General features: G+C 60.6%; 2 protein-coding genes across 10 annotated transcripts in view; one reads left to right on the top strand and one right to left on the bottom strand.

Annotated features, from left to right (window-relative positions):
- Positions 1-5614: 5614 nt before the first annotated feature.
- Comp (cartilage oligomeric matrix protein) lies at positions 5615-12533 on the top strand. Its single transcript, XM_026389844.2, has 19 exons — positions 5615-5749; positions 5951-6036; positions 6371-6422; positions 6800-6969; positions 7618-7755; positions 8006-8080; positions 8170-8328; positions 8409-8513; positions 8609-8716; positions 8870-9029; positions 9453-9571; positions 9797-9849; positions 9939-10120; positions 10256-10434; positions 10561-10609; positions 10893-11089; positions 11676-11848; positions 12149-12288; positions 12371-12533. The coding sequence occupies exons 1-19, from the start codon at positions 5671-5673 to the stop codon at positions 12415-12417; spliced, it is 2271 nt and encodes a 756-aa protein (XP_026245629.2). The 5' UTR covers positions 5615-5670; the 3' UTR covers positions 12418-12533.
- Positions 12534-12944: 411 nt separating this feature from the next.
- Positions 12945-18290, bottom strand: part of Crtc1 (CREB regulated transcription coactivator 1) — a 73033-nt gene continuing 67687 nt past the window's right edge. For all 9 annotated transcript variants that reach the window (XM_026389966.2, XM_026389965.2, XM_026389962.2 and 6 more), the window contains one exon: positions 12945-17717. In XM_026389966.2, the coding sequence (XP_026245751.1) occupies positions 17506-17717 (212 nt within the window). In that variant the 3' untranslated portion in view covers positions 12945-17505. The remainder of the gene's footprint in view (positions 17718-18290) is intronic.

An 18290-nucleotide genomic window follows, 5' to 3' on the forward strand; every position in this document is an offset into this window, starting at 1 on the left:
GGCTCTGAGGGAGCCACTCAGGGCACTGCGGAGGCCAGAGGGGACGGCTGAGCAAGGAGGAGGCCATGAACGGAGCCCAGGGAGGGTCACAGACCAGGCGGGAGCCAGGAGGGCAGAGGAGCTGGGTGGGCCCCAGCTGCCCCTGGGCCTTTGCCCTGGCTGTGCCTCTGCCTGGGCCCCCGCCTGCAGGTGCCACTGGGCTTGATGGGCTCCCTCACCCGCGCTGGCAGCGCCTTTCCTGTAGTCTGCACCCCCTTCCGGGCCACCAGCACCCCACAGAGGGGACAGAGGGTCAGGGTCTGTCCTGGGTGAGGCTACTGCATTTCATGCAGCCATCAAGAAGCAGCCACTTGGCTCCTTAGGTGCACAGGCCGGGCCCGGGCTCCTCCCTGCCCGGCAGCATCCCTCCCTGCCAGCCGGCTGCCCTGGGTCCCTGCCCAGTAGGCAAACACGCCACGTCCTGTTCCATCCATCACCCGCCTGAACAAGGGCCTCCTGTGAAGGGCAGGGAGGGGACTGCAGAGGGCCGAGGGCTGGAGGGGTGTGGGGCTGGGCGGGCCACAGGCCACCTCCCGGGGGGAGCTGCAGGATGGGGACCTGCTCTGTGGCCGGGCTGTCTGTCTCCCTGGGGTGGACGGGGCATGACCTCCGTCTCCAGCATCCAGGGTCCGTGCAGACAGGACAGGACGGGCAGGGGGTGTTGGTGGCCACACGGAGGCTCAGCACCTCCCACCCAGTCCCCCTCCATATCCAGGACCCCCTGAAGCCAAAGCCCACAGCTGCTCCATCCCTGCCGTGAAATGCCGTGGTATTTAGTGGTCTCCAGGTGCCTAGAATACCGGACGCGAGGTCAACTAGTTGGTGTCGTGCATTGTTTAGGGAACAACAAGAAGAAAAGCTTCGGTCCATGTTGGGATGCACAGCTTTTCTGCATATTTTCTACCAGTGGTTGTGGATTTTCACCTTGTCTGTACAAAACGCTCATGCAACGTGGGAGGGAAGGAGAGGAGGGCAGGATGCTCCTTTATCCTACCACAATTATCCCTGGAAAACAAGGAAGGGAACCGGGCACGGTGGCGCGGGCCTGTCATCCCAGAGATCCGGGAGGCTGAGGCAGGAGGATTGCAGGTTTGAGGCCAGCCTCAGCAACAGTAAGATTCTGTCTCAAAATAAAAAATTAAAAAAGGGCTGGGGACTCGGCTCAGTGGTTAAGTGAATCTGGGTTCAATTCCTGGTACCAAAAATAAGACCAAAGGAACTCAGCACCTCGAAAAAGCCACCTCCTGGAATTCCAGTCCACTCCTAGTGAAGCTCCTTCCTCTTTCAGTCAGAAGGCTGACCCTAACAAGTCAGGTATGGGGCTGGGGTTGGGGCTCAGTGGTAGAGAGCGCGTCTGGCGTGTGTGAGGCCCTGGGTTCGAGCCTTAGCACCACATAAAAATAAATAAATAAGATAAAGGCATTGTATCCGCCTACAACTAAAAAATATATTAAAAAAAAAAAGAAGTCAAGTATGGAGGAGAAAAATCTTTGGAAGATGGCAGAGAGAGAGAGAGAGAGAGAGAGAGAAGAAGAAGAAGAATGAAGGATCTGAGCACAGACTGATCAAGCAGCTTTCCTCAGGTCACACAGCAGAACCAGGATGGGAAGCTCAAGCCCTGAATGTCGAGACGTCACTGCTGTGCCCTGATTGCCCCCCTGTGCCCTGTGGCCTCCCATGATGATGAATTCTTGACTTCTAGGGCTTTGATGAGGACAGAAAAGAAAAACCCACAAGAGCCTCACGACAAGGTTTCCGACAAGGTAGGTTTCCGGCACTTGGCACTTGCTCAATAAAATTGTAGCCACTAGGTTTATTGTTATCCTCTGCCTTTATCGTCACCCAGCAGGGAGCCTCAGCTGGACTGGCCTCAAGGCCAAGGCAGAAGGAGGGCAGGAGGCTGCGGAGCCTGCTCCCTCAGGAAGCGGGTGTGGGCTTGCCGGCTCTGGTTCTAGACCCTCACCCTGGCCCTGGCAGGCGGTCCTTCCTGAGAACTGACTTGAGTGTGGCCATCCTAGGCGGGGCGAGTCTGGTTCGTGGGCTTGGAGGCAGAGGTGGCCAAGTGGCCCTTCCGTGCTGCCTTGATGAATTCCCCAGACCTGGGCTGTGGCCGGCCCGCCCAGCGCAGCTGCCTCCCCACATACTTTCCCTCTGGGTTCACCAGGCGCAGCGCTGGGCAGGAGAGCCAGCCGGGCGCCCGCGTGTCTCCTGGCCCAGCAGGCGTCGGCCAGGAGCGGCCCAGGGGCCCCATGAAACAGGCACCAGCCCTCGGCCCAGCCTGGCCCGGCTCCCAGAACTACTGGGCCTGGCCTGGTGGGAAGGGGACTGGCTCCGGCCAGCAGAGGCCCAGCCGGGAGGCGCTGCCAGGGCCACAGAACCTCCCAGCTCCTGAGGGGGTCGGGCCGCGTTTTCAGTCTGGATCCTGTGACTGCCGCAGGGACTGGGTGTGTGAAGGGCTTGGGGTTCTTGTCTTCTCCCGTTTGAATTCCCGCTGTGTGACCTCAGGCCATGGCCTCTCCTCTCTGAGAGGTGCCACAATGTCCAAGTTCCATATCCTATAATCCTGGAGCTGGGAACGGGGCTTATGGATTCCCATGAGGCAGTTCATTCCATCCCCTCCACATGCACTACACCCCTTTTACAGGTGAGGAAACCAAGGCACAGAAAGGGTAAGCGACTTGATCTTAGTCACACAGCAAGGCCATTTGGACAACACTTGGAACCAGGCTGTGAGCCTCTAAGTCCATCTTCACTACCGTATCAAGTACCTTGATGTCAGGGGTTGCTATTTTTTTTTTCCAGATTTTTAAATTGCTGCATTGCAGGTATATCTAAGAATGGGATCTGTTGTTACATATCCGTGCCTACGTGCAATAGCGGTCACTTTATTAATAGTAAAAATGTGACATTATTTTAAGGAATAATAACTACTTGCAGGGCTGCTCTCCTGGTTACCCAACCTATTGGCCTGACTCTCTGCACCCGCCTAGCCTCCCGGGAGCCCGGGGTGAGAGGGACTCAGCAGACCACAGACATTCCCAGTCAGGGTCAGGGCTGGGCTAGGGTCACCCACCCCAATCTTTTCAGCTGGGATGATCTGCCTGGGGTCTGAGGTGCTGCCAGGAGTGAGGGTCCCCGGGGAAGGGGCGGTCACAGCTGGCCTTGGAAGGAGCGGCAGAAACAGCAGGTCCAAGGTCAGAAAGATGCCTGCAGTGGGCTTCTCTGTAGCGTGGGCTGGTGCCGCGTGGGCCAAGGAGGGACAGCTGCCTGGAAGGGGACTGTGGGCGGGTGGGGTCCAGGGGCGAGCCACTGGCCTGTCCTCTAGGACTCTGGGTCCCGGCTCATCCTCGAGACCCTGTTCCTGCAGTTCCCTCTTGTGAGACCCTGTTCCTGCAGTTCCCTCTTGTAACGCCCTTCCCCGCACCTTTGCATGGCCTGGTCATGGCCCAGGCCACGTGTGTCCAAGCCCCAGCCCCGTGCCTGGCTTGCGGCAGGGACCCGGCTTCCATGTGCGCTCGTCCCAGCCGCACGAGGCACACACAAGCCCACGGGTCCTGCTGGAGTCGTGGTTTTCCTGAGAATTCCAGTGCTGCCCGGGAGTGGCCCCCAGGTGTCTGGATGCCAAGGAAAACAGGAGGTGAGCTCATGGCCCCGGGCAGGAGCAGGCAGGCTGGGGGCCGGGTTTGGGCATGGGCTTCACTGGAGATGCCTGGGCTCGGCTGGCGGCTCCCAGCCAGCTTCCCCCTCCAGACAAGCCTTTCCTCTTTCACCCTCTGTGGCTCCCTATTGCCCCTGGAAGAAAAATGCCACTGGCGCTGACCTCCTGAAGTCTCATCTGCTGCTTCTGCCTGAGCCCCGAGATCTCGGCACCCTGAGATCAGTACGCACCGTAGCCAAGGCTCATGCCTGTTTCGGGAACAGCCTCTGCTATTCCCTCTTCTGGAACACCTTTCCACCCTCTTTATCTGGTACCGTCCTCTTCATCTATGTCCCAGCCTGGGTGTCTCATGAGGCCCCCCATATCCCCCTCCCTTCTCCCACTGGCCACCTCCTGGGTGCTTCCCATCAGAGCCCTGGGCCCTCTGGGTGATGGTGTAGTATCTCCCCACTAACCTGGGCTCCCTAAGAGGAGGAGCTGCGTCTCCTCCTGTGTCCCCTAGCACAGGACGTGACCCACAATGACTGCTCCTGCACATTCGTGGAATGAATGAATGTGCCCAGAAATGTCCCCACCCTCAAGCCCCCCCAGCTTCTCCCCACTAGAGCTGCCCTCTCCTCTCCCCTCTGCTGACCTGAGTCCTTTTCCTTCTTGAGACAGGGTCTTGCTAAGTTGCAGAGGCTGGCCTTGAACTTGTGATCTTCCTGCCTCAGCCTCCTGAGTAGCAGGAGAAGAGCGCCACAGCACCCAACCTCCCTTTCCTTTTTGTCCCTTTGCCTCCGCCTCGAGGAAGCCCTGGGTGACTCTCTGTAACCTCCCGTGCCAACAGATCTGGCTAAGAGCCACTTCACCTCCTCCCTCTTCCCCTTCCTGGACCTCAGTTTCCCTGTCTGTAGGCTACAGGCGGCGGAGAGTCCTGGAAGGCCGGGGTGGATAGGGTTAACGGACTCCAGGAAGTCAAGGTGTTTTATAGCTCAAGAGTGTAGCTAGACACCGAGGACAGATTTTCCCCATGAGCCGTCATTTTTATTTTTATTATGGATGGTTCCCACAGCGACTAGGAGAAACTTGGAAGGTATGGCGCAGCCTCCACAAACAGAAGCCCTAGACTCCCCCTCGGATCTCCTCCAGCAGGAGCTCTTGAGGGGTAGTTCACACCCTGGCTGGGGACTGACGCACAGCCCCCCCACGGTACAGCCTGAGAAACTGAACCCAGTCCTGGGCAGTCAGGCGTCCAGCACCAGCAGCCAAGAACCACAGGGAGAGCGAACACCTTGGAACCCTCGAGGGTGGGAGGCAGGAGCTGCCCAGATGCATCTCCCCTGCTTCTGCCCGTTTTCCAGCACTGATGATAACAGTTCAGGATGGCACGCATCACCTCCCTTGTACCAGGAAAGAAGCGCCCAGAGAGACCTTATTGATTGGTCTGTGTTTCTTCCTTCTTCTTCTTTTCTTTCTGTGCTGAGCATGGTCCCCAGGGCCTCACTGAGCTGAGCTCCACCCTGGCCCCATTTGCTGGATTTTGAAGCAAGTGAGGAGGGAGCAGGGGACTAGCCAGTCTCATCCAAAGTGGGTGTGTCCTCACCTTCTCAAACCCTCAGGGCAGCTGTGGAGACTTGTTCCCAGCTCTGCCCCAGGCTTGTATGCAGCAGGCACTCAATAAATAGTGAGAGGGAATGCAGGGCTGGAGGAGGGTAGGGGGGTGGTTCACCTGACTCCCCTCAAGTCATCCCTCTCCACAGACTTCCAATTGCCCCTCTGTGTCCTGATTCAACCGCCGGCAGCTCTGCTGGGCAAATCTGCTGGTGAGGCCTTGAACGCAAAGCTCAGCGCCATCTGTTTACCTTGCGGCTGGAGCTGGGCAGGGCCGCGGTGGGCCGTCCCCGGGGCCGGCCACTCCGCTGGGATAAAAAGGCCCCGCGGGCCTCGTGGGCGGCAGAGAGTGAACAGCCTTCCAGCATCCCTCCGCAGCCATGGCCCCTGGCACCGCCTGTGTTCTCCTACTCACCCTGTGGGCCCTCCGCGTTTCCGGCCAGGGCCAGATTCCTCTAGGTAAGACACGCTGGCCTCAAGTGCCATGTCCCCCCATTAACAGGAGGACCTTTGAAAAGCTTGCAGTTCCAGCTTCTTGAGGCTCGGGACTGTTCGCTGGGGCGCGCAGGGCTGAGAAAGCAGGCTATGGATCCCGAGGGAAGGGATGGGATTGTGGGATCCCCAGAACCCGAAGCCCACCAGCACCCCCTGAAAACACAGGCGGAGACCTTGCCCCGCAGATGCTGCGCGAGTTGCAGGAGACCAACGCAGCGCTGCAGGACGTGCGGGAGCTGTTGCGGCAGCAGGTGAGGCGCGCGAGGAGACAGCAATGGTGAAGGAGGTGGGAGGGGGTCTCGGGGGTAGGAGAGCAGAGGGGAGGGGAGACAGGAGGAGGGAGTCCTGGGCGAGGAAGTGTGTGGGAAGGAAGAGGGAAAGAGGGGTCACGGAGATAGGGGCTCCAAGGAAGGAGGAGGCAATCTAGGGGAAGGACAGGGAAACCGGGAGGGTAGGGAGTCTAGGGGTCGGGAGCCCTAGAAGAGAGCGTCTAGGGGAGTGGACAGGGAGTCCAGGGGATGGCAAGGGGAGGCCAAGGGAGGAGAGGGAGGGGCTCCACTAATCTTCCCACCCCACGTCCTGCAGGTCAAGGAGATCACATTCCTGAAAAACACCGTGATGGAGTGTGACGCGTGCGGTGAGCGCGGCTGGGGCGGCAGAGACGCGGGCGGGCGGGAGAGAGAGGAGAGATGGGGAGACAGAGAACGAGAGAAAGTCAGAGAAAAAAAGATACAGGAAGATGGGTGCTGGCAGAAATAGGGAGATTCGATGAGAGAGGAAGAGAGACCAAGAGGGAGGGGGGACAGAGAGACAGGGCGTGCTGCGAGAGATGCAGGGAGATGGAGGAGCGGAGAGGAGAGGCAGAAAAGAGCACAGCGCAGAGTCCACGGAAGGAAAGACACCGCGCGCAGCCCAAGGCGGGATCCGGAGCTTGCGGGACCTCGCCCCGCCTCCAGGGGTCTCCGGTCAGCCCCGGGGCGTGACCCTGACCAGCCCCGCCCCCTCCCCCCGCAGGGATGCAGCCTGCGCGCACGCCGGGCCTGAGCGTGCGGCCCCTGTCCTACTGCGCGGCTGGCTCCTGCTTCCCTGGCGTGGCCTGCACTGAGACCGCGAGTGGCGCGCGCTGTGGCCCCTGCCCCGCGGGCTTCACCGGCAACGGTTCGCACTGCACCGACGTTAATGAGGTGCGCGGGCTCCCGAACCCCGCCGCCCTGACGATCCCTCCACCACCCACCCAACAATCTCCCACCACCCCAACAACCCCCTCCTCCACTGGAGGTGCTCTCCCAGACGAGCCTCTCACAGTTGAGGGCGCAAGCCAAAACGACCTCCTCACCGTCCGGGGACCTCCACCCAGAGCTCGCTCGTTATCACCTGAGACGCCCGCCCTGATCACCCCCTCCACCGCTAGTGACACTGACCTCGACGACTCTGTCACCGCCGGGCGAGGTCCTCCCCAACAACCCTCCTCACCACCTGGGGTCGACCGCCCCAGCCACCTTTCTATGACAGAGGAGCGCCATTTTCAACGACCCCACCGTCGTCGGGCACGCAGACCCCGGCGACCACTCCCTCCCTCCGCTGGGGATGCCCGTCCCCAAAACTCCTTTCCTAGGCCATGAGGGAGCAGCCCCTCTCTTTCGTGGTTGCGTTTTCCCATCAGGGCAAAGTCGTGTGTGACTTCTGGAATGGTTGCCTTCGTCCCACGTGGCACCCTGCTCCCAGGGCTGGCTGACGGTTTTTAAGTTTTCCAAATCCGGGAAACCCGGAGGTGTGGCTCTCAGGGTCCAGCTCCACATTTTCTGACCCCGCTGTGGCTCCTTCTCCCTCAGTGCAACGCCCACCCCTGCTTTCCCCGCGTCCACTGCGTCAACACCAGCCCGGGGTTCCGCTGCGAGGCTTGTCCCCCGGGGTACAGCGGCCCCACCCACGAAGGCGTGGGACTGGCCTTCGCCAAGGCCAACAAGCAGGTGAGGGACGTAGGGCCTCCGCTTTGGCAGCAGAAGGGAAGTGGGGAAGCATTTTATGCAGTCAAGTCGTCCTCCAGCCTCGCTCTAGCGGGAGGATGAAGGGTCTTCGTGGTAGATCCGATTCCGATTGCCCTGCGGGGTAGGATGGGAGGAGTGGCAGGGCCAGGTGTGGAAGCGGCGAGGACGGGGTGAGAATGGAGGGATGGGTATCTGAGTGGGACGGTGACCTCTGCGTCCCCCCTTCCCCTAGGTTTGCACGGATATTAATGAGTGCGAGACCGGGCAGCATAACTGCGTTCCCAACTCGGTGTGCATCAACACCCGGGTAAGGCCGGCGCAGGGAGGGAAGGATTGCGCCCAGGGGAGCAGGGCAGGGGTGAGGGCCCGCGCTGACTGTCCCGGGCATGGGCGCAGGGCTCCTTCCAGTGTGGCCCTTGCCAGCCTGGCTTCGTGGGCGATCAGGCATCTGGCTGCCAGCGGCGCGCGCAACGTTTCTGCCCTGACGGATCTCCCAGCCCTTGCCACGAAAAGGCTGACTGTGTCCTGGAGCGCGACGGCTCCCGGTCCTGCGTGGTGAGTTGCAGGAACTCAGGGGAGGGCAGAGGGGTCGAGGGTACGGTTACATCAGGTCACCCACGGACTCCCCTCTACAGTGTGCAGTCGGCTGGGCTGGCAACGGACTCCTCTGTGGCCGGGACACCGACCTGGACGGCTTCCCGGACGAAAAACTGCGCTGCTCCGAGCGCCAATGCCGCAAGGTGGGCGGGGTCGTGGAGGGGCGTGGCCGAGCGGGAGTGGGGTCTGGACAGGGCTGCATGGTCAAGCCACTCATGCCTGCCGTGCCCACCCTCAGGACAACTGCGTGACGGTGCCCAACTCAGGGCAGGAGGACGTGGATCGCGATGGCATAGGAGACGCCTGCGACCCTGATGCCGATGGTGACGGGATCCGCAACGAAGAGGTGAGGCCGTGAGGGGACCAAGGCTGGACTGGGCTTTCGGTCTGGGGTGAAAAGGGTTCCCTGAAGAGGAGGCGGGACCTCGGAGATGAGCAAGAACGGGAAATGATTTTACCTTTCCCAGCCTGACTCTCCTTAACTGGCCCTTTCCCCCAGGACAACTGCCCCCTGGTGCGGAACGCAGACCAACGCAACTCTGACAACGATAAGTGGGGTGATGCGTGCGACAACTGCCGGTCCCAGAAGAATGACGACCAGAAGGACACAGACCAGGATGGTCGGGGCGACGCCTGCGACGACGACATCGATGGAGACCGTGAGCAAGCAGGCTGGGGAGATGAGCGGCCAGCTCCAGGGCGGGGCTTGATGGATCTTGGAAACTGGATGGTGTGAACTCGCCTAGGTCGCCCTAGACCGAGGCCCGAGCTCCCGCGGGCAGAAAAATGCAAGCCGGGCCTTAAGATAGGAGGCAGGACTGGGGCAAGGTTCCTAGGAGTGGGTGGTGGACTTTGTGTTAGATGCTGCAGACGCCAAAGATGACATTTTTACAGACAGGGACATAGAGGTTTGGGGTGGCATTCACAAGGTACCCAGTTTAGCTGGGAGGGAGAACCATCCATTCTTTTAAGTCTCCACGGAGCTGGGGCTGTGTTCCAGGCTAGCATCAGCCTTGGTCTTTGTCCTAATGAAGTTATCTGACCCCACCCCAATCTTGGGACTTGTGCCTGGATTCCTGCAGGGATCCGAAACTCAGCAGACAACTGTCCCAGGGTGCCCAACTCAGACCAGAAGGACAGTGACGGTGATGGTGTAGGGGACGCCTGTGATAACTGCCCTCAGAAGGACAACCCAGACCAGGTGAGAGCAGGCAGATCCCAGCTGGGTCAGTGCACTGGGGGTGAGCCCAGCCTGGGTTACCAAGACCACAGCTTAGAGAATCCCCCCTGCCAGACAAGGGCCTCCCACGGTCCAAGTGGCCTGGCCTTGGGGGTTTCCTTGGGGTCGGGAGGAGCTTGGCTGCAGAGGGAGGCTTCTGAGATCCTCTCTCCTGATTGTGGACCCTGATCCTTACCTCCTCCCCAGAGGGATGTGGACCATGATTTTGTAGGAGATGCTTGTGACAGCGACCAAGACCAGTAAGGAGGCCACCTAGGGTGGGTGTGTGGGACACCCGACACATCCTCTGAGCTTCCCACTGTCTCTTTGTTGAACTTACCCTCTTTAGGGATGGGGATGGACACCAAGACTCCCGGGACAACTGCCCCACAGTGCCCAACAGTGCCCAGCAAGATTCAGACCACGACGGTCAGGGTGACGCCTGTGATGACGATGATGACAACGATGGAGTCCCTGATAGTAGGGACAACTGTCGCCTGGTACCCAACCCACGCCAGGAGGATGCAGACAGTATGACAGGGGTGACAGGGGCGGGCTGGTATTGGTGGGGGTGAGGTGGCCTGGAATGGGTGTGGCCCTCACCTGTGGCAGAGCCTGAAGCTGAACCCCCGTGGAGGGGTTGTCTCAGTTCCCATCTCCTCTCAGGGGACGGCGTGGGTGACGCGTGCCAGGGTGATTTCGACGCGGACAAGGTGGTAGACAAGATTGATGTGTGTCCGGAGAACGCCGAGGTCACCCTCACGGACTTCCGGGCCTTCCAGACTGTTGTGCTGGACCCCGAGGGCGATGCGCAAATTGACCCCAACTGGGTGGTGCTCAATCAGGTGAGGGCAAGGCCTGGTGGTGGTTTTGGGGAGACCAGGAACCCCTCAGCAGGGCCTAAGTGGGGGACGGGAAGCCTGGAGGCCCTGGTGGCCGACCTGAGGTCCTTCTTCCTTGAACCTAATCAGGGGATGGAGATCGTGCAGACGATGAACAGCGACCCAGGCCTGGCTGTGGGTAAGAGGCGGGGGGGGGGGGGGGGGGGAGCTGGGCGGAGCCGGCTCGGAGGCGGGGCCGCAGGGGGCGGGGCCGTGGCCAAGTCAGGCCTGAAGCCGGGAAGGGCGGGGCCGTGAGCGTTCTGGGCCCCGGAGGGGCGTGGTCAGTGGTAGTTTAGGGCGTGGTCTGGGCTCCCGGGCTGGGTCTGGACTCCAGAAGGGGCAGATTCCAGGGGGCGGGCTGGGCTCTGGTGAGCACCCAAGACTGGGGCTATGAAAGCCCGAAACCCTCTTCCCTTTGTCAGGGTACACGGCCTTCAATGGCGTGGACTTCGAGGGCACCTTCCACGTGAACACAGCCACGGATGACGACTACGCCGGTTTCATCTTCGGTTACCAGGACAGCTCGAGTTTCTACGTGGTCATGTGGAAACAGATGGAACAAACTTACTGGCAGGCGAACCCCTTCCGCGCTGTGGCCGAGCCTGGCATCCAGCTCAAGGTCCTGCACACTCCCGCAGACCCCCCCCCCCCCCCCGCAAAAGCCTTTACACACCCACAGCCCCCCGAGCATCACTCTGCAGACTTCCAAGCTCTCACTCCACCTAGGTAGCCAAAGGCCCCAATCTTGCTTCCTCCCACAAGCCCTCAAACACTGCCCCAGGGTCCCCCCAACCTGCCTTTGCCCCCTAAAGCCTATCACAGGGCCCTGTTTTTCTGAGTCCCCCAAATTTTCTGCAGACTCCCTTAGACCCAAATATATTGCTGAAACCCTCTAGCAAATCCCCCCAATTCTGTAGATTTCGGTTTATCCTACAGGCACCCAAGTCCTACAGGTCATCTATCCTCCCCCAATCCTCCCAGACCACCAATCTGTTCAGGACTCCCAGATCCTCTCAGGAGACCCCATGACTGCCCCCCATGATCCACCCATGAGCCCTCATTTGGCTCCCAAGAAAGCTTCCTTGTGGGTCTGTCATCCCAACAAGGGCCTCCTACCATGACCCGCAGCTCCGTCCTTCCAGGCTAGAATCCAGGTTTCCCCAAACCCCTGAAGTCTCTGAACCCCTTTCTTTGGACAATGGCAGGCTGTGAAGTCCTCCACGGGCCCCGGGGAGCAGTTACGGAACGCGTTGTGGCACACAGGGGACACAGAGTCCCAGGTGCGGCTGCTGTGGAAGGACCCTCGAAACGTGGGCTGGAAGGACAAGACGTCCTACCGCTGGTTCCTGCAGCACCGGCCTCAAGTGGGCTACATCAGGTGGGGCCCCCACCTCCACCAGTGAGCTGGGCCAGGCAGGGACACTCAGGCCAAGCTGGGAGTTCCCCAGCTGCAGGGGGAAAGGGGCTCCTGGGGCCTTGACCCCTTGTATGTAAAATGGGAATGAGGCAAGCAGAGGCAGCGCAGTGGGTCTCCAGTTAGAACCCTTTGACCCTCATTCCACGATGCTAGGATGCCCAGGTGCGTCACTCAGCCCTGGCTGTGGGCAGGGCCCCTTCGTGTCCATTCCAACACAGGCAGAGGTGCTGGCTGGGGCCTGACTCACTCTCCCACCTGCAGGGTGAGGTTCTACGAGGGGCCCGAGCTGGTGGCTGACAGCAACGTGGTCTTGGATACAACCATGAGGGGCGGCCGCCTGGGGGTCTTCTGCTTCTCCCAGGAGAACATCATCTGGGCCAACCTGCGCTACCGCTGCAATGGTGAGCTGGGGCCCGGGAGGGAGGGCAGGGAATTTGCCCAAAGGCCTCGAAAGGCCTCTCACCCGCTGGCCCTCTCTTGCAGACACCATCCCTGAAGACTATGAGACCCAGCGGCTGCAGCGGGCCTAGGGAACCGGGAACCCACTGTTGGACATTGGCTGCCCTTACCAGGGGGGATGGGGGCCGAGGGAGGCCCCAGCCCAGAGGGGAAGGGAGAGGGTCAGAGAGGCGAATAAAGCTTGTGTGCGGAGGGAGTGCCAAGTGTGGTCTTTGCTGCAAGGGGACAGTGTAACTGGGCCTCTGAGGGGCCCACCTATCTGCTGACTATCCAGTCCTGATTTGGGGAGGTTCCTAGGTCTGCCACGTGTCCCAGTCACTCAGCCATGATGAAGCTGGGACCCCTCCACTGGAGTGTCTGCTGGAGGATTCTAGGGGGCTGGTCTGTCCCCTGCAAGTCTGAGGACCCCTCCTCAGGTGCCGACAGGGGTGTGTGGGGCACTCATGCCTGTGTGTCTGTGTATCTGTGGCCATCCATGGAGAGAGAGGGTCAGGGGCCTTTGCCACCCCCGAGGGAGGGAGACAGGGTAGGAAAACATGGGAAGAGACAGAGACGAAAACATTGGATTTTTATTCCATTTCATTACAAAGGATGCAAAGGTACAAAGACAAAAGCGTCCGCGCCGGAGGGCGGGCAGGGGCAGCCGAGAGTGCCCTGAGCGCCCGCCCCGCCTGCCTGCCACAGCGCCCGCGCAGGCCCACAGGACATCCGCAGTGGAGTGTACATGCTGGGGGACAGAGCCAGCCTGGGCACAGAGGGGCACGGGCAGGGCGGGGCTTGGACCAGCAGGTTTGCATATATCAATGGGACTGCCCAGCCCCTGGGGGGCAGTTCCTAGTGGGGGCAAGGCAGGGCCTGTGGACCTGGGCTGCCAAAGCCCAGTCTCCGGGGTGTGGTGCGAGGCCATGGCTATGTCCCCATGTCCCCAGTGGGCAGGAGGTCAGAAGTGCTTGACCAGCTGGGCTGAGCAAGGCCGAACATGGATTGATCCCAGACCCAGAACCCTGTGAGACCACCCCCACCCCTAACACGAGCCACGTGGAGAAAGGTGGATGGAGCCATCTGGAACCAGCACCATCCCAAGGCCAGCCTCTGCCCCCGACCCCGGCCAGGGAGCTGGGGGCCCTGAGACCTTCGGGTTTAAAAAGTGACAGGAGGGAAACTGAGGCTCAGGTCCCATGGGGCTCACTCCTGACCCCATGCCCTTGGGAGTAGCCTCGCACCCAGGCCTGGGATGCAGGTCACCCACCTCCTGTCCCTGGGTGACAAAGGTAGAAGGGACACTCATACCACACGGAGGGCTCTGAGTGGTACCCGAGCCCTGGCTGGCCGGAACTCCTTAGAAAGAACCCAAGGACATGGTTGGCTCAGGCCAAGTTGACTGGGCACACCTGAGGGGGATGTCCCAGGGACACCAAGTCAAATGCCAGAAGACCCCTGTAGGAAATGGGGACTAGGGGGCCAAGGAGAATGCGGCTTAAAGGGACCCTGCTGCCTCCGCACCCCAAGCATCCTCGGGGGGTTGTAAAGGATTGAGTCTTCCCCAAGCTCTCCAGGCCATGTGGGGAGGGCTCCAGGAGTCATGGTCCCCTCACCTGGAGTGTCACCTGCAGGGTGACAATGCACCAGGATCAAGGGTACTTCCTATCATTGGCGTTGGGGCCCCTGGTGCTGAGGGCCCCTCACCCACCCCCACACTGAGGACCCTGTGACCTCTGGCCACCAGCTGCATCAGGAACCACTGGAGGGCGTGGAGGCCCAGTGCCACCTGGCCTCACCACGCCCAGCTCGCCAGGCGCTCGAGGCCTTCTTTGGAAATACAGAAAACCGGGAGCCAGATCAGGTGGGGGTTTGGAAGAGTGTTTGGTTTGGACCAGCTGAGGACCCACCAAGACAGGAGGGCTGGGGGTCCCTGAGCCCCCTCTAGGGACAGGCACTGACACAGGGTGGCTGCCCAGCTGTCTGGCCCTGCCTATCCCTCCCTGGGCTGTGCCCCCGAGCGGCTATAGGCAGCTGCTGGCCAGCAGCCCTGGCTGTGATGTCCCACGTCCATCAAAAAGCCATGGCCACCATTCCATGCCCCACCATGAAACACGGGCCTCTGTAGGGGACCCTGCTGTGTCCTCCAGAGAGCTGGGCCACCTGGAGAAATCACACCATGTCAGAATCTTCCTCCATAGCACTGAAGAGCCACAAGAAGGTGGCACCAGAGAGGAGTGTCCCAGGTGGGGCCCTGTGGAGCAAAACGCCCGGAGCACAAAGGGGCTGACCCAGAGGCTCTGGCTCTGAGCCTTGTGGGGGAGCAAATGCACCCCCCTGGGACCCAGAGGGCGGGGGTAGAAGAGGCGGTGGGGACGTGGTGTTCTCAGAAGCCCCCTGTCTTGCTTCTGCCCTGGGGGAGGGTCTGCAAAGCGGAGGGGCCTGGCCAAAGCCGGGAGTACATGGGTAGGGCTGGGGGAACGGCTGGCCTGGCCCTGCCTCTGACCTGGCAAGGGCCGGGTATCCAAGCCTGTCCCAAACGAGGACACGAGCGGCGGGGCTATATACATGCTGCAGGGGCCCCTGGCCTGGCCCTCCTGGTGCAGCGCGTCTAAATCACAGTATTTTCACGTCACAAAGCACAGGGCTGGTTCCCTTAAACTGTCTTGTTTTAGAAAGTCTTGGCAATTCAGGAATATTTAGTAGAGAAGTGACATCTAAAAAAAGACCCCCACAAAATCCCGTTTCAGAGCCCAGGTGGCCTGCCCAGGTGCAGAGGGGGTGAGCGTTTCCAGAACACAGGGACGCCTGGCTGCTGGCTCCCAGTTGGCCCCGAGAACGAACAAGGCCCCGCACCTTCCCAGGAAGCCCTGACCTTGATCACCTCATTCCCACTGGAAAAAGAACTTGGCGATGAGCCAAGGCCACTGCATCTATACAATGTCACCTGTGGTCCTGGCTGTGGGACACTGGAGACGGGCCACAAACCTGGGATGCTCAGAGGGCACTGTCCCTCCTCTCTCGGCTGTCTGCACCAAGAGCCTGAAAGAGCATTGGCGGTGGCATTGGCCAGTGGCTCAATGGACAGTTAGTGGCGGCCCATGAGGCTCCTTTGTGAGGTCCCCAACGCCTTATTTGAAAACTGTGCCCAGGCAGGTTGTGTGGGATTTTATTAAGGCCATTTTTTAAAGTTCTACATACAAGTCTAATGTAACCAAAGCCTCCCGTGTACAGTTTTTCTTAAAAAAAAAAAAAAAAAATGTCCCCACTTTTTGCTTCCGGCCTCCATCCCAGCAGCAGAATGGGCTGTGACCTGGGCACTGTCTCATGCTGTGCTCAAGCCCAGAGTGACGGACAGCAGCAGGTGCACAGTGACCCAGGAGGACAGTTGCCACCTGGCTGCTTGGCCATGTGCTAACAGTGTCACTGGGAAGGAGAGGGAGGAACGGTGCTAGTATCAAATGCAGCTCTGGAGGACAGAATGAGGGCTCCTGTGACCTGGCGGAGGTGGCAGCTGCGACACCACAAAGAAACGCACCCAGCAGAAGGTGCCAGCCTGGTGGGCAGAGGCGCAGGCGAGGGCGTCAAGGTGCAACCCAGAGGAAAAACCCAAGAGTGTCACATCCCAGAGCGGGAGACAGAAAACAGCTGTGCCACTGCCTGTCACAGGGCCTGTGGTGGCAGTGTCTGAGGCCACTCCGGGTGCCCCACTGCAACCTTGGCCTCCAGAGGCACTTCTCAAAGCACCTGCAAACCTGCCACTAAGACACACGCTGCCCTTTGCCTCCAAGTCCCCTCGGCCCTGGCTGAGGCACCAAAAACTGGTGGCTGGGACACAAGGCCCATCAGAGGCCTGGATCGGGAGCCAGAGAGGGCAGGGTGCAGGAGACGAAAGGCCAGCTCTGCCCTGGCTCTCAGGGGTCCACTCTTTCCCACTGGTCCTGATGCCCTTGGCGCAGAGGCCCCAGTCATGGGGTCTTCAAGGTGAGGCTTGGGGACACACTGGGGAGCAGCAGGCGGAGTCAGGTCTTGCAGAGACCCTCCCATAAAACGGGTGATGTCCCCAAAGTCTGCTTCATGCACCAACAGCGGCCTCTTTAGCCATCACGAGCTTCTGACAGGCGGGGCCTTAGGTGGCCTCTTGGTGGCCGCAAAACTAAGAAAGTCCGAGGCTCGGGTTTGGGCCTGCGGGTGGCCACCGCTCCTAGGTTTATCAGCCCACGTTTCCAGTTAGCTTAAAAATGGGGAACACAGGATTCTGGGATTATAAAATCATGCTCTCAGGCAAGTGTTGGCTGGAAAGATTCAGCTACTCATCTACAACCAAATGTAAATACAAACCAAAGAAGAAAAAAAAATCACGACAGAGATTCCCTGGCCACCTACCCGCCCGACCCCCCACGTCTTAGTAACAGTATGTACCTCTAACGTGACCACAGGACAGGGAAAGGGAGATAAAGACCCCAGGTCCTCCCTGCCCGGGGCAGCTGTGGTCTGCTTCAGTCTGTCTGGGCATCTCAGGACAGAAGGCCCTGGCTGGGCTGAAGGGGTGGGAGGGCGAGGGGCGCCGGCCGCTCCGCATGCTGGGTCACACCTAACGTTCGCCCGGGACAGCGCCTAGTGCTTTTGAGTGTGCTCAGAAAATAGAAGACGGCCATCAAAATAGTGTTTATTTCACTCTGCCTGTCCCTCCTCTGGCACCTTCTGCCTCGGCAGGTGGGGCCGCTGTCTACCTGATCGAGGGCTGGGGCTGGCGGTCGCAGGGACGGGATGAAGGAAGGCAGTGAGAGCTCATCAACAGTCGGAGAGTGCACCTCGGCCCAGACACCCACCCCAAGCCTCCTGACACCCCACTCTCAGCATCCTGTGGGGGGCTCGCGCCCGGCCCCGGGGTAGGAGAGGAGCGAGCGCAGGGAGGGTCTGCGGGAGTGAGGACTCACAGCCTCTGACCCCAGCCTGGCCCTAGGCGGACGGACGGACCGGAGGGCCCAGCTCGGGGCCTCGCCGGGCTTCAGCGGGAGGTGAACAACCGGGGGCGGGCTGGTGGGGGCGCCGGGCGGCATTGCAAGCTCAGAATCACAAGCTCGGCCGTTTGCGAGGGACGGAGTGTGGCCGCCCCCAGGCTTGGAGGGACGCCGTCGGAGACCATGGACCGGCGGCACTGTGCCAGGCATGGCCGCTCACAGACGGTCCATCCGGAAGGTGTCCTCAGTGGCCGGGTCAGCGAGGACCATGTCAGGGTCATTGAGCATGTGCAGTCCGTCGAGGGTCAGGGGGTCGATCTTGAGTTCATCCAGGGGGAACTGGTTGTCAGCGTCGAAGCTGACATCGCTGACCCCGGCCAGAGTGCTGGTCAGTTCTTTAGAGAGGCTAGGAGGGGACTCTCCTGTCACTAGGAGAGACAAATAGTACAGCTCAGCCTGGCCTCCCTGGCTCCCAGTCTCCAGCAATGTCAGACCTGCCCTCCAGGGAACACTGCCAAGGTCTGGAGACATTCTGGTTGTCACAACTGAGGGAAGTGACACTGCTGGCATCTGGTGGGTGGAGGCACAGGAAAGTACCCACCTTAGAGAATGACCTGACACTAGATGTCAGCAGTGCCCCAGGGCTGAAGCCCCAAGGGCCATGAGAGGCAGGCTGGGTGCAGGCACGAAGGGCACTTGTCCCCAACGGGGCCCAGCTGCTGCCCAGGAAGGAACCTGGCTCCTCCCTCTACCGCCCTGGGGGAGGCGCTGCGCCTGTTTGCAGAGCTGGGACGAACGTGGGCTTCAGAGTCCCCGTCTCCCTGGGCAGCTGTGCCATCAGAGAGCAGCCCTGTCTTGGGAGTCCCTGGTCTCTGTCCCTGGGCATCCACCTCTGCCCACTGCCTGACCCAGGGGTGGGAGGTCAGGATTCCCACAAAGGGCACCAGGGGCTCTGAATGTGACCTCCGTATCCTAGAGGTGCCAGTGGGGACTCCCCAGCA

Source organism: Urocitellus parryii, chromosome 3, assembly GCF_045843805.1.
Source record: "Urocitellus parryii isolate mUroPar1 chromosome 3, mUroPar1.hap1, whole genome shotgun sequence".
Lineage (NCBI taxonomy): Eukaryota > Metazoa > Chordata > Mammalia > Rodentia > Sciuridae > Urocitellus > Urocitellus parryii.

What these genes read in the sequence shown, in the direction of transcription:
- Comp (XM_026389844.2), top strand. Translation starts at nt 5,671, where the DNA reads ATGGCCCCTGGCACCGCCTGTGTTCTCCTACTCACCCTGTGGGCCCTC. An exon ending in ACGGCTCCCGGTCCTGCGTG is followed by an intron (nt 8,329 to 8,408) that starts GTGAGTTGCAGG and finishes TCCCCTCTACAG; the next exon opens with TGTGCAGTCGGCTGGGCTGG. An exon ending in AGAAGGACAACCCAGACCAG is followed by an intron (nt 9,572 to 9,796) that starts GTGAGAGCAGGC and finishes CCTCCTCCCCAG; the next exon opens with AGGGATGTGGACCATGATTT.